The sequence below is a fragment of the Scophthalmus maximus genome, chromosome 6, assembly GCF_022379125.1.
Source record: "Scophthalmus maximus strain ysfricsl-2021 chromosome 6, ASM2237912v1, whole genome shotgun sequence".
Classification (NCBI taxonomy): domain Eukaryota; kingdom Metazoa; phylum Chordata; class Actinopteri; order Pleuronectiformes; family Scophthalmidae; genus Scophthalmus; species Scophthalmus maximus.
In genome coordinates, this window is record NC_061520.1 from 25832181 (window position 1) to 25847134 (window position 14954).

The 14954-nt window shown below is 44.1% G+C and overlaps 1 protein-coding gene across 1 annotated transcript in view; it reads left to right on the forward strand.

Moving 5' to 3' along the window:
• Positions 1 to 14954, forward strand: part of epha8 (eph receptor A8) — a 103371-nt gene that overhangs the window by 23106 nt on the left and 65311 nt on the right. Inside the window, exon 2 of the mRNA XM_035632673.2 lies at positions 2673 to 2737. Within this exon, the coding sequence (XP_035488566.1) occupies positions 2673 to 2737 (65 nt within the window). The remainder of the gene's footprint in view (positions 1 to 2672; positions 2738 to 14954) is intronic.

A 14954-nucleotide genomic window follows, 5' to 3' on the forward strand; every position in this document is an offset into this window, starting at 1 on the left:
CAAGGCTCCGCTTGGCAAAAAAAAAAAAAAAAATCATGGTGAGCTTATTTGCCTAAATCCTGGAGTGGAGCTGCGGCAGACAAGAGCACTTCATCCCCATTAGGACATTTTTACTAGGGCTGCTCCCTGAAAGTCGATGACTCAAGTCCGTCAGAGAGCCCTCAGTCAACCGCGAGTCTTCGAGTTGAGCTATTTTGTCAGTCTCTGCACAGTGCTTGAAAGTTAGTTTTTTTCATAAACCTTCAAATATACACATAGCATTAGCATGTATAGAGTTGTTGGTGTGGACATTTCTTTAGGAAGTAAAAAAAAGAGTACATATACTTAGGTTATGTCACGTTACAAGATTTCTTGTGATTGAAGTTGGTTGAGGACATCTGCCAACAAAGGTATAGTTGTGGAATAGTTTTAATGAAGTTTTTTTATTTTAAGTTTTTATATATAATTTTGTTTTTATCAAATTTTTCAATTACTGTGGCTCATTAGATCTCTTTGCAGGAAGAAGTTGTTTAAAGCTTTGCTGAGAGTTTGTTAAAGTCAGCAAACTCTGAACACTGAAATCTGCGTTCATTTGTATTTCACATATTAACATTGAATCATCATTTTGCTGTGGTTGGTCCACCACTATACGACAACTGTAGTTATTGTAGGATTATTGCTCTGTAGCATCATCATCATCATCATCAGGTCAGAATTTTGAGTTGCAGGTATATACTGTAGTCTATGTCCAAAACAAATGGCGTTCCCATCGGGTACCTGTACTTTGTAGTAAGTGCTAATTAGCAATGCTAAACAAATATAATCAATGTAGTAGGCATAACACATTAGCTCAATTCAGCAACAAGCTTTTTAAATTTAATTTTGGCAACTCTAATTTGCGTGTGACAACAAATTAGTCAGATATACAAGTACGCAAACAACCCACAATTTTCCAAGGCAATACTATCTCATACTGGTCTGGAGCTCTTCTACTCTACAGAAAGTGTTTCTGAAGACTAATAAATGTAATTGTTGTCCTGGTCGAAAGGTGCGATAAAGGTTTACTGAAAAGTCTGGTAAAGTAAAAACACTTGTGAGGGTCGCTTGGCTGTGCAGACACACTTTTCATTCAGCAGATCCTAGAATTCACTTGTCAATTTGTGTGGGTGGTTTGTGTCCTTGTATGTTTTGTCTGCCAGGATATAATCAACAATGAAAAATAAGAAATTGTCATGATTTCCTTTTTTCTGCCAGTGGTCTGATAAATAACTACCAAACTGTTCAGAGCATCTGATGTCAACATTTCTTGAACTTTGCAATATTGGCTGAGTTGCCTGCCACAGCGTGGAGGCTTGATCAGCTCTGTTGATATGAAATCTCATCAGTATTAATAAAACGTATCTGGACATGAACTCCGCCAGCTGAGAGGGAGGAGGGCAGGCCTTGCAGTTCACTTCCTGCTTCAAGGCAAAAAAAAGAGAGAAAAAAAACGAAAAAAAACAATGCATGGTGCAGCTTTAACATGCAGCAGAGACACGAAGGGAGCAAGTGTCAGATAGAAAGATGAAGGATGAGAGAAGGAAAGCTAAGAAGTGTGAAGTGTTTTGTTAAACTCATTCTAATGTGAGGAACATCACTTGGCTGCCTGACAAGTAGCCCTGGGGCAGAGCTCATTTTAAGTGTTGAACACAGATGCATGTGCACACGCACACGCACACGCACAAACACACACTCACACACACACACACACACACCTGTTAGGATGTGGACACTGCCAGTGGGTAGAATTAATGGTTCTCTAAGCTCTTAATCCATTTCTTCCCTTTCTTGTAATATCCTGTCACTCACACCGTCATGATGTGAACAGAATCTGAGATGTGACGAAGATTGCACACATAGTTAATGGGAAGATGCGAGTGGTTGCATACCGATGCCAAGTAGCTCTGGGCAGAGAAGACACATCTGTGTGAATTAAAGGTGTCACAACTTCAGCTAAGAACTTGACTTCCTGTGGAGATTGGAGTTGAGTCAGATAATGAATGGCCTTTATGCATGTTGATAGGCAACAATGTTGTCCACATTGGCTGTTTGGAACAACATTTACATTTACATGTTGTTGCTGTGGTTACCATAAAACGTTTTAATTCAATTCTAAACTCTGTCTAATAAAGCAAGGTTACGCTAATAATGCAAACTGTAGGTGAATTTGGTGAATTTTGAGTTCAGGCTGAGATGATGTCATACCCTTCATATTCATATCAACAGTTCACTGAATGTTTCACAGTGACTTCAAGTCAGTTGCTGCTGAGATTGAATTTGACCCTGCACATTTAACGGTTATCCTTTAGTTTCCTGTCCTATTCTGGGCCCGGACCACCGGGGGTGAACCAGGTCAAGGTGACATCACACACTTGTGACACCTGGCTCAGCGTTGCAGTGACGAAAGTCCCGCCTCATCAGTCACACCTGTCAGACAGTTGTGTGTGTGTGTGTGTGTGTGTGTATATATGTGTGTGTGTGTGTGTGTGTGTGTGTGTGTGTGTGTGTGTGTGTGTGTGAGAGACTATCAAGTGCAGGTGCACACAGGATGGTGACTAACGACAGGACGGATGGGGGAGACTAGGGAAAACCAAGAAAATCGTTTTTCGGTTCATCACTTAACCTCTTGTTCTTATTCTGTTCTTTCTGTGCAGTGAATCTTCTGGACACCACGACGATCACAGGAGACTGGGGCTGGCTCACGTACCCGTCGCATGGGGTAAGGTTGGAGAGTACGGCACGAGCAAAAATGTCCACTTGTTAGTTTCACACGACGGCGAAAAACATCAATTCGCAGCAGCTTCTGGAACTCTACATTGAACACATTTAGGTGGCACATCAACAACTCTGAATCAGCGTCTAGTCGGCGTCAGCTTGTTTGCCAGGTAATCCTCGTCGCACCTCTGTGAAATCCCAACTGCGCACGTTTCCACCACAGAGCGAAAGCTGTCGCAGAGCTTCCTCCTATTTTTATCTCATCTTGGGGGAATGCGAGGCAGTGATTCTTCCAGTTCAGGGGGAGCCTGTGCTTATTAAAATGAGACCTGGCTGTGACACTGTTCGACACAGGCTTATTACAAGTTTGTCAGTTGCAGCCAGACATCTACATCCAATGCTCACCTAATTCCCAGCATGGGCTTCGACCGCCACATATTGGCAGCAGGGTACCTATCGCAGAAGGGGGGGGGGGGGGGGGGACAACTCGCAGCCATCCCGGGGGGTGGAAGATGAGAGGGGGCGAGGTGGAGGCAATAGGGAGAGAGATGAAAGAGGGAGAATAAGGTGACGGCGAGGGCACAGCGTCGCTGCATTAGCATATTGTAATGCCACATGATGATGCCTGGGGTGACGAATTAGGACTCCAGCGGTGATCTTTATAGCAGCGAGATGCCACCGCCGCTCCCCGACTCCCCCAGCTGTCAGTGCAGCGGTAGGAGCATTTAACTCACCTCCAGCCCGCGCAACAGAAGGTGGTGTGATTGAACGGCGGCCAGGAAGGAACAGATGGATTGTCTTTCAAGTCACTGAGAAAAGGGGGTGGAAGAATTGGATTAGAGTTTTGTGCGAAATGACTCCCTCTGTGCAGAATCAGCATGAGAAGTGAATCTGCTCCGTCCTGACAGACCTGTGATGTAACATCTAGATTATAGACACTCAGCCTGCGGCGTTTGATTTTAATTGGTTCAATATGCCGGAAATATTTGCTCACACAAGAGCTCGGCTTTTGTGGCATTGTGGTTGTGCATCTTGTGCCGGATGGCAGGGATCCGAGGCAGGTGGAAGAAGCTCTGTGATGTTTTGTACTTGCAGAATACGTCCACAAGGAGAGAAATGACTACATTGTTGTCTTTTAGGGTGCTGCAGATGGTTCGTGTGAACTCCTTAGTTACTGAAGCTGTGCCTGATATCACTACGCTCAGTGCCCCCACCCCCGTCCTCTCAGTGCAGCCGGATTCGACTTCTTGGGTGGACTTTTCAGACTCTGCTGAAGACTGCGGTGCATCAGCATTTCTTTGAGCTGCATTTAAAATGACAAACCCTTTTCTGCCGCCTGCAGTGGAAGCTGCTATTCCTATTGCTGTGCTCTGTGTGTGAGAGCATGTCATATTAATACGACCATAAAGCTTGATATTTAGTGCCATTTTGCACACCGGGGGGTGTTTGTGGCTCACTAGATACAGCGGGTCGCCCGCTGATTGGAAGGTCGGTGAATCGATCATTGGCACCACCTATCCGTCTGTCAAAGTCTCCCTGGGCAAGAGAGTCCCCAAAGTCCCGCCTATGACTGTGTGTGTGTGTGTGTGTGTGTGTGTGTGTGTGTGTGTGTGTGTGAGTGAACGAATGCATCAGCTTCCTCTCAAAATTTATTTTTTATTGTTTTTATCCAGTGTCGGATAAACTTACTCAAGTACATACTAAAGAACAATTCTGAGTGTACTTGACTATTTTCGATTTTGTTACTTTCTGGGACTTTGTTTTTCAAAGTGCATGACATATAGCTGTTGTATGTTGTTACGACTGTATGATCAGTGTATGATGTATGATCATGGAGATATGGTGGGAATTACAAAATAGAAAACCAAACTCAGCTAAAACCACAAAATAAAAGGTTTCAGCAATCAGGAGTTAAACAAATTAAGTCGTCCTTTTGGTACAAAGTTCCTCTCCTGGTGCAGGGTCTCAGCCAGCAATAAAAAGTATTAAATTGCATGAACAAAAGTCTGAAATCGTTTTTCTTCCCTGCTGTAATGTAAGCTGTAAAATATTTTTGAGATCAGATTTTGGGTTGTCTGGAGACGTTGTAAATTTATAGTGGGATTGTTGTGAAGGTGGTTTGCACTGTAGGAGACTGTTCCTTTTTCTTTTTTTGTTGAGTTTCCGACGGCACCATCAGACCTGTAGTAAATAAAGTCACTTCTGCTGACCTCAGGAGTTATGAAGATCAGCAATTCATAACCACATGTCAACTTTTTTTTTAGATAAATAAATAAATCAAATTTTAATTAGTAATCTGCAAGCAGGTTATATCAATGTAATTGCATCTATGAGTGGGTGTTAGTGTGATATACTGCAGGAAAGTACTGAGAAAATGTGGTATAATAATAAATAATAATGATAAAATAAATAATCATAATATTGAATTACCTTATTACATTAGATCCATAGTAGTAAAACAGTTATTAAATTGTGGTATTAAAAAATCTTGTAATTCTGAAAAGTGTCTGAATACATTGGTTGAGAGACTGAACTATGTATTTCAAAAAATTGTGAAGGGGCCCACAGAGACTGCTTATGTTTAGGGCCCAGCATTTGGTGCTACACCCCTGGTCACCAGTGAGAAACCTACAGCCAACTGTGCAGACGGCTCAGACTCAGCAGAATGTATTGACTTTAGGCCACTTGGGCGAATTGGAACAATCCATGAGGACAATTGTGGACAAGCTATTAACATAGGAAGTTGATATAGCAAACATGTTGCAAGCAGTAAACACATCCAGCACACACTTGCAAAAACATGTGTTTTTAACTCTTTTAGCTCTGATTTTGGTCCCCACCAACTCCCGAGGGAAACATTTGGCTCTTCAGCTGCTAATCAATCCAGTGTTGTCCCTCTAGCAAGTCACTGACTTTGTGGGTGCCTTAGCCGTTACCTCCTGCTTTATATTAGATTCGTGAGAGGGGTGACAATTGGGGGCCGTAAAACCAAAACAATTAGCTTAAAGATGCCAAAGCGCTCTGTAGAGCTGAATGGAATTGCAGAGTGAGGTCTGCAAAACAATACACACTTTAGTGACAATAGTGAAACATTGGTGCAGCTTTATTTTTGACTCATCCCTTCATGGGCAGCATTGATTACGTTCATGGCTTGTGGGTCTTTTATTATGAAAGACTTGAAAATATGAGACATTATTTGTTGTGGAAGTGATATGTTAGGTGCCTCACACAGGATAGTGTGTGTGTGTGTGTGTGTGTGTGTGAGACAGGGTTAGAAAAACATTGCTGAGACCTTGTGGGTTCTTTGATTAATGGATATTTTGACAGTTTCTAACTCTGTCACACACTCGCTTTACACAGAACCCATTCACACATACAGCACACGCACGTATAAGGTCACACTTTCTGCCACCCTGACAGTTTACAGTGTTACGAATGTGCCATGCTAGCAGCATCGGTTTCTCCCGCTGCCCTCGGCTCTGGGCAGGAGCGACTCTTTGATGGTTTTAAGTCGAAAAAAAAAAATAGAACTGCTGTGGAAGGGAAAGATTTCTTCCTCCTGACGATTATGTCACCAGAAGCCGCTGTCGTTTGATGCTGAGATTGACTAGTGTGTGTGTGTGTGTATGTGTGTGTGTGTGTGTGTGTGTGTGTGTGTGTGTGTGCTGCGTTCGACTCGCAGAGCCTCTGTGAAGTTTGGGTTTCTGCAATATTACGCAAAATGTATTGTTCCATAAATACATCATGCAACCTGGCTCCGCTCATATTCTGCACTTTCAATAATGTCAGTCCTACATCGAGGGATTGTTGAGGAGGAGACACAAGTGTCGCCGTGAGCGAAAAGGGGAGAGGGAGAGAGAGAAACGGATAGAGAGGCTGCCCGCAGGGAATTTAAGAGGCATAAGTGTCAAGTCGACACTGAAGGAAGATGGATTAAAATAGCGAGAGTGTAGTTTCCTGAATGTGAAATCATTTTCTGCACAGAGGGACGGGGGTCAGGAGCAGATATTTCCACTATGGGGATGTGTGGGGATACACACCTCGACGCGCTGCCAACGACCCGTTAGTTCACAGATACATATCAACTATTGATACAATATAATGCAATGCACCAATAATGCAATGCAGTGCGGTTCTGAACAATTTGATTTGACACAAAAATGTGAATTACGGAATTCAACATGGTTAAGACAGGTTTTTTAATTTTTTTTATTGTTGGGTGCAATTTTGTTTTTACTTCACATAAATGTTTTCCTAGTGCTGCAGCTCAGTAAGCATCTCTTTTCTGTTGCATCTCTGAAAAAAACACTTGGCCCGTTCACAAACGGACCTTTGCACAAGTCCTTCGTCGTGCAAAATGAAAAAGACTCTGACCCGAGATGAGATAAAGACGGACCAGCTTTTGCCTCAATGCCTTGGACACATTACGCGAATTTCATTTTCAAGTCATAGGATCGCTGTACCGTTCATACTACACGACGGGCCATCTTGCAATCGCAGGCTTTCAGTCGCTGTTCACACCACGTGAGGGGGGTCCCACACATCACGATGCTTCACTAGGTGAAAAGTCTCCTGAGTACCTTTATCGCAAAAACACTCGCGAGAAGTGTCACAGGGAAAATACGCGATACGCGCAGAAACAGGAATTGTTTGTCACTTTTACGATGGACGTCGAAAAGAAACTGGGATACTCTTATGTTGACAGGTCAGAAACAGGAAGTAGTCTGAGCGGTCGCTCTTGTTGTGAGCTTAGTGCCGGTTAGCTGGTGGTCCTGGCATGCACGCGTGTTCCCCGGTAGTGACTGTTGTAATGATCCACTTTAGGTCCATGGTTTGTTTAAAATCACACAAACTTTATTCCAATAAAGTCACAAAATGAAAATTAAATAACAAACACAAACACGGACACCGCTAGTCGAGCCTTCGCACACTTTCAGACGACCTGGAAAACGTACCCGGTGCGCGCTCTTAAAGCGACAGTAACGTAAGGTTTTCTCCTCCAGTAGCCAATCGAAACGGCACACGATAACAAGAACTGTTAGGAAAATACTGTGAGGAACTATAACAAAAATAGGCTCATACACATCTGTTGCAGTGAAAACGCACAACATGACCGCGCATGTAGTCCGCGCGATGATATTTTTTTCACACACGGAAAAAGGCAGAGGATATGGGCGAAGAGCGTTGTTGTGTTGTTGTGCCACAGTTCCCCCCCCCCCCCCCCCCCACCCCCCGGGATTCAAGGTTGACGCAGATGTCACTGCCTGTCACATCAAAGCTCACACTACGGAAGATGGGTTCCCCCGACGTGTCCAGATATTCAGCCCGCTAGATACCTGAAAGAAGAGTCCCTTTGACCGCGTCGCTGGTGGTTCACACATCGATCAAGTGGGGATTTGTGAGCCCCGATTTCATGCTGGCGCTGAGTTGTCGGGGTGCTGAACTCGGCCTAAGACAGTTCCTTCCAGTTACGCATTTACAACCTCACACGTTTACAGGTTAAACACTTTAAGGTTGCTCCGGATGAAAATTGAGACAGGTATATTTTTGTGTGTGCCTATTCTATTCTGTCTCGCGTCACATTACGTTTAATTTATTACGGTTATGGTTCCTATTCCTATTCCTATATCAGTGTTGTTCGGTAATTCAAGAGCCGTTGGTGTGAACGGCTCTTGAATTACCGAACAACACTGAAATGGGTGAAAGAGAGACGGAGACAACGTGCACTCCTGGAAAGATGGAGGGGGCGAGGGAAAAGGATGGAGAGGGAGGGAAGCCTCCTGTTACAGCCACATTCAAATGTTTCCAGGAAAATAACGTTAGATTTTCACTTGCGCCTACTGTTCAATCAATGGTGTGTTTAAATGTCGGTGTGTGTGTGTGTGTGTGTTCTTTATTAGCACCCTAACGTCTCCCTCTACGGGCGGCTCGTTTAGATGACTTCATGACGGATCACGTCTGCGACTCAAGGGGCTTCTTTCCGTCCAATTTATTCAGGCGATGGTTAGCCCCCGTGGGCTGTCCCAGGAGCATCCTTCTCTGTTTTTCTCTCTCTTACGCTGTCTCCCACACACACGCGCACACACACACACACACACACACACACACACACACACACACACAATTCCTCCCGGGGCTTGTCAGACGGGGCAGGAAGACTTCATTATCCTCCAGTCCGATCTGTGTTGGCCGTGACAGGTTCATCCACCGGCCACCCCAAAATCGATACAGCTGACAGTGTGTGTGTGTGTGTGTGTGTGTGTGTGCGCGCGTGTGTGTGTGGGTGTGTGTGTGCAATGATTAACGTTGTCCGTGGAAGCCATGATGTGGATGAGCAAGCGATGAGCTGAGGTGTCAAAAGCCCACAGTCTGTAGTCATTACTAACAACTTCTGCAAGACCCCGGTACCTCTCTTACTCGCTCTCTCTCACACACACACACACACTCATGCACACACACTTCTTCGTCTTCTTCTTTTCTTCTTTCTTTTTGTGCATATTTCTATCTGAACCATCTGACAGTGGCTGCCACCGCAAGTTGATGAGGATTCGTTTTATCTGACAGGTCACAATATGGGAGGCGCCATGCAGAAGAGAGCAATATTACAGTAGAGCAATATACAGTAGAGCGATATTTCTATTTACCGAACAGTAATATATGTTTTTGGCAGGAACATCCCAGTGCAGATCAACATTATTGCCCTTATGTGTTGATGATATTTTCATGTCTTATATTTGCTTATATGTTTATCCTTGCCAAAATTATTCCCAATATCGATATTACCGTGACACACACAGAAAATACAGGGAATGATTTCTAAATGACACGATTATTATCAATAACTGTATATTGTTACACCCCTACACGCCCACAAGCCGCAGAGTCGGTTGTTCGCTTCCCCCGGTCGGCATGCCAACGTGACGCAGGCGAGTGTCATAGGAATCTTTATTTTTCACATGAAAATATCCTATCAAATAAAATCATTTACCCGGGCCATCTAAATAATTATATTGATGATGTGCCTGAGTCGGTATTAGTTTGCCTCCCTTAAAACCAATTATTGCTATACATGTAATATAGCCTACAGGTGCGTGTGCGTTAATACATCTCTGTTGCCTGTGCTTGACTGAATCTCTGTTTATATATATATTCTAATTTTCAATTACATACAATGGCAGGGTGCCTCACAAAGAGTCCCTGACCTCCTTCATCTGGCACATCTCTGTCCCATCTCGCCTGCCGCCCTCATTTTATCATTATCATCACTTATCCTAATTGTCCCGTCAGGTGTCTTGAGGAATGAACGCATGCGGACGTTATCTCGGGGCGCGTTCACTCGATTGTTTTTTCCTTATCGTTTCGCAGAAAATAGTTCTCATTTCATTGACGGCGTACGCGTACCTCGAAAAATGCTCGTTTGCTCCCACAAACTCCGGGTGCCTTTCTGCTGCCGTCAGCAGCACCACCCCCCTGGTCCGATCACACACACACACACACACACACACACACACACACACACACTCTGGAAAGCATCTCACTTTACAAACACAGCAGTTGACGGGGGAAAGACGCGCTGCAGGTGCTGGGTCACCTGTAAGAGCCATGATGGTCTGTGTGTGCGTTGTGTGTGTGCGTGCGTGCGTGCGTGGAGAGGGACCATCTCCATTTCGAACGATCGCGCGCCAAAGCTTCCGCCGGAGGACGCTGAGGCCTGCGTGATCCCGGCTTCCCCGGTCCGCCCTTGCACGTGGGAAAGCGGGGTGTCGAGAGATTCGAGGCGGACAGATCAACAGACAGCGCCACTCTGCCGTCAGCTGTAACGGGCACGGCGGGATCTGTTTGGCATGAAATGATCGGAGGCAAGCTACGAAGCAGGCGAGGAGCCGCCTCCCTGCTCTGTAGCTTGTCTGCTGCCCCAGCCAAAGTTTGCGTCGGTGACTTATAATTATTCTGACTTTGTTCTTGTTTGTTCCTTATTCGGATCCATAGTAATTGTTTTACGGACGTCACAGCGAAGTGCCAATGTGGCTTCTCTGTTCTGTTCAGACGTTAGTTGTTGTCTTTAGTTTTCCCAGCAAGGACTCGACAAGCCGACCGGGCCGGTGCTCCTGGTGCGACACGACAAGTTACCAATCAGTGTCGACCGCAAAAAATGACGATGGAACATGTGTAGCACATCTCCTTGAGACAGCATCGCCCTTTGCCACAATTACATTTCATAACAATTTGTTTTCGTTCATTTCACTGTAACCCCGGGACAATTTTACAAAACAAACAACACATCTATACTTATACACATTCCATGAATGAAGGAGCAGGATGATTTGGTCCTTGCTTTACCCTGAATGAACGAAAAAGAAGAAAAAAAAACAAATGTACGCCGAGATTTCTCTCTGCGCGCTCGGGAGAGAAGGGCTTCAATATTAAACAGCAGGGAGGGAAAATAAAAGCCATTTGCGTCAGAACTGGAATTATCCTTTGATTCGGAGGATGTGAGCCGCCACCGGGCAGCCAAACAAAGTTTCAAGTTGTGTGTGCGAAAAACCGGTTACATAACGGCTAATGTGGACTTGACATTCCGACGTCAAGCTCTTGGAATTCTCAGCTGGCCCCGGTGCACACTGGTGCCGAAACGGTTCGTCAAATGCATCCACGCAGATGAATCGTCTCCGACTGAAGCCGGTGGTTAATGTGACCAAAATAAATGAATTCATTTGTCCAAAAAGGCCAATTGTCCATTGTCGAAAGGTTTCAGCCTCTCGCCACTGGAGGCCTGGAGAGGTGGACAGAGGCCATGTTGTCAACACCTACACAATGGAAATTGACCATTGAAGCATCCAATGCGCAAAGAAACTTCATTTTTTTTTTATTAAGAAAATAAAAACATTTCGTTATACTCTTCATTAGTAGGTTTTTATCTTCTCAAACACAATTGCTCACACGCACTATCTCTCTCTCTCTCTCACACACACACACACACACACACACACACACACACACACACAGTCCCCTAAAAATTGCAAACCCAGAATAGCTGGCAATTACACCCTCTCTCCCACTGATCCCAGACCAGTGCAATTAACACTTCTATCCCAGAAAGGTTATCGCTGTCAAAGAGTCCACAGAAAAACACAGGCCCGCGCACGCACGCGTCATACGCACACGCACGCACACACAGGAGCAAAGTTATTAAGTCTGTTCTGGTTGTGTGGCTGATAGTATGACAGGCCGACAGGTGTTGTGGGCAGAGCCCGATATTTTCAGAGTTAATATGCAGACCTGTTACTTAGAGCACAGAGCCCAACATTAAGGCTGGAAATGCCATTAGCCAACACACACACACACACACACACACACACACACACACACACACACACTTGCATCCCACTGACTCTCTCTCTCTCTGCCCTTCGTCATCCTCCTCCTAACCCCACCCTCTCTGTGAACGAAAGAAACCTCCATCAAACGCACCGACCTTTTTCTTTTTTCTTTTTTCTCCACAGAAGACATCATTGTCTCCAGACAGCACACTGGCTCCGTCTCGCCTTTGACACGTCTCCTGTTACGTCGTGTGTCACCTGCGGCAACACGTTGCCACACACCTCACTGTAACACAAAGATTGGGGGGGCGGTAGTAGCTTGGATTGTCTGATCGTCGCGTGTTTACCTCTCCGATCACACGGTTTGAGGAGGAAAAGACACTTCTTCTGTTCAGATGAATCTTCTTGACGATCACAGGGTTAATTAAAGAACATACAAGAACCCCAACTCGAGGTCCATTTGCTCACCTTTACTGGAACGTTCAGCTGTATCGCTCTGTCTTCATCAGAGGACGGAGCTGGCTAGTTGTCATGGAGATGGAGCCATTAACATGCCAGATCATTACCCGTTATGAGTCTGTAGCACCTTCACGGCTTCTTGTCCATGTTGGCTCCACAGTGGAGCGTGTTGACCTTAGAAAAAGGACCTACTGTAGATCCACTTGGTAACTTTCTCCCAGGGCTTTCAGCCACGTCACATGGTCTTCATTAACTGCTGAGTTCATGCGACAAAATATATCTCCATCTCCACATGTGAAGACAGTGGAAAGCTCAGGAAAAAAGAAGGTCATTAACGTTGATCCTTAACTTCTTTTAATAAAAAATTGTTTAAAATCTTTGACTTTGGAAATAAATCTCATAAAGCACAACACTGCTGTTCATTTTTGTCAACATCCCATCAAGTTCCCTTCCCTGTTATTTTTTCTTCCAGCAGTCGGGCTGTATAATTACTGATGCGTGGCAACATGCCTTACAAAACCTGAATGGAAAAAACGTGAATATCAACATTACCACATGAATTAGTAGTGTTTCTTAAACATAAAGAATTTAAAAAATGTTACATCAATATGGCAAATTTTAAAGCCCCAGTGTGTCATTTTTGTAATTTTCTGGCAGCATCTAGTGGTAAAGTTACAAACCGCAACCAACTGAGCATCCGACAGGCAACACTTTATGGTGGCGTACAGCTAATCCCATTTACGGTTTCCCCGCAGCGCTGGAAATTCAACGCAAATCCGACGTATTCTGGACCGTTTTCTGCAATATTTAATATTTAATATTTAATGCCGTGTTCCATTATACCTCGGAACCGCTCAGAATTCGGACGCCAGAAGTCAGGGTGATGATTTTTTTCCCCCACCTCCTGAGTCGCAGTGGAACCGGAATGCAGCACAACACGACGTAGCAAACATAGAGACTTACACGGAGGTCGGGTCCACCTCATGTAACTATATTTAACTCATTCGACAAAACATCGGTTCTTTGTTGCAGGTGATTATACATATATGAACACAATCATGGACAACACAATCAAATTTCTGTGAATTCGTTCTTCTAAATATAACACTGTAGCTTTAAAGTTCCTGAAAACTTTGCTTTAGAACTGGAAAATCATGGCATTAAATAGACGTGACGAACTGAGCAAACCTTGTAAAGTTTGACGAAATAAAAAAACACATCCTTGATTATAACATATTTTGAGTGAAATAACCAATTATTTCTGACTGGTGCCCAGAGGTGGTTTTCTTTTTTTCTCCAACAGAGCCCCTGCCCGCCGTCAAACCAGTGAAAACCTCACAGAGAAAAGCAACAAACAATCAAACAGAAAGACGAGTTCCACAATCTCTCACTCGGAGTCTAAGCTCTGTTGATGTAGCAGCACACTGATCACTGTCGGGGTCGACAAAGTGGGTTTCAAGGGCCTTTTAATGACCAAAGTCAATAGTGAAGTTTAGCAGCTCACGGGCAGTGAGTTAAAATGTTGTTGTGTCAGATGATCAGATGCGTTTTCCAGCGCTGAAAATGCTGGAGGTGTTTTTAATTTTAATTGTTTATTCATAATAGGAGATATCCAGGACAGTAAACTCCTGTGTGGCCTGCCTATATATCATAATTTGCAAATGCGGCAAAATGAAAATTGGGATGTTGAAACTCTTAGACCCAAAGCACTTGATTAATGTAGGGGGGAAATGAATATATTGGGGATTAACGATTGAAAGAGTCAATGTTGACTCGGGGCGCAACTAAGTAAGTGTTCACTTTTCTGTATTTAATCAAATCCACATGCAACCATCCAGCATCATTTTAGTAGCCTAAATCAAACCGAAGTGGGAAGCAAGCCCAAGTCTCTTGGGTCAAAGTCCTGCACGTTTCAAGAATATGCCGCTTAATGGTTGAGAGAAAATGGAACCAGTTAAAGTCATATCGCTGTCAGTTAGTGGCAAAACCATTTAGTGGGCTCTTGAACCACGAGCAAACCATGGAAACATAATTTCTAGAGGACGAGGTTTACTAATTGCACTTGGAATGTAGGATATGTTTGTTCATGTTGATTATTTCACAAAAACTTTTCTTATTATAGAAGGAGAGCAGAATATTTCGAAGACTACATTGCTGCCAAAAGATTATTATTGTTTATTATTAATTTATTTGCCTTAAAGCTACAGCGTGTAATATTTTGAAGAACGTATTCACAGAAATTGAATATATTTTCTATATTTGTGTGTTCATATATGTACCTGCAAAAAAAGAACCGGTGTTTTAGTTACATGAGGTGGACCCGACCTCAGTGTAAGTCGCCATGTTTGCTACGTCATGTTGTGCTGCGTTCCAGTTCCACTTCGACTCGGGAGGTCGGACAAAAATTGCCATCCCCACTTCCGAGGTATAATGGAACGCAGC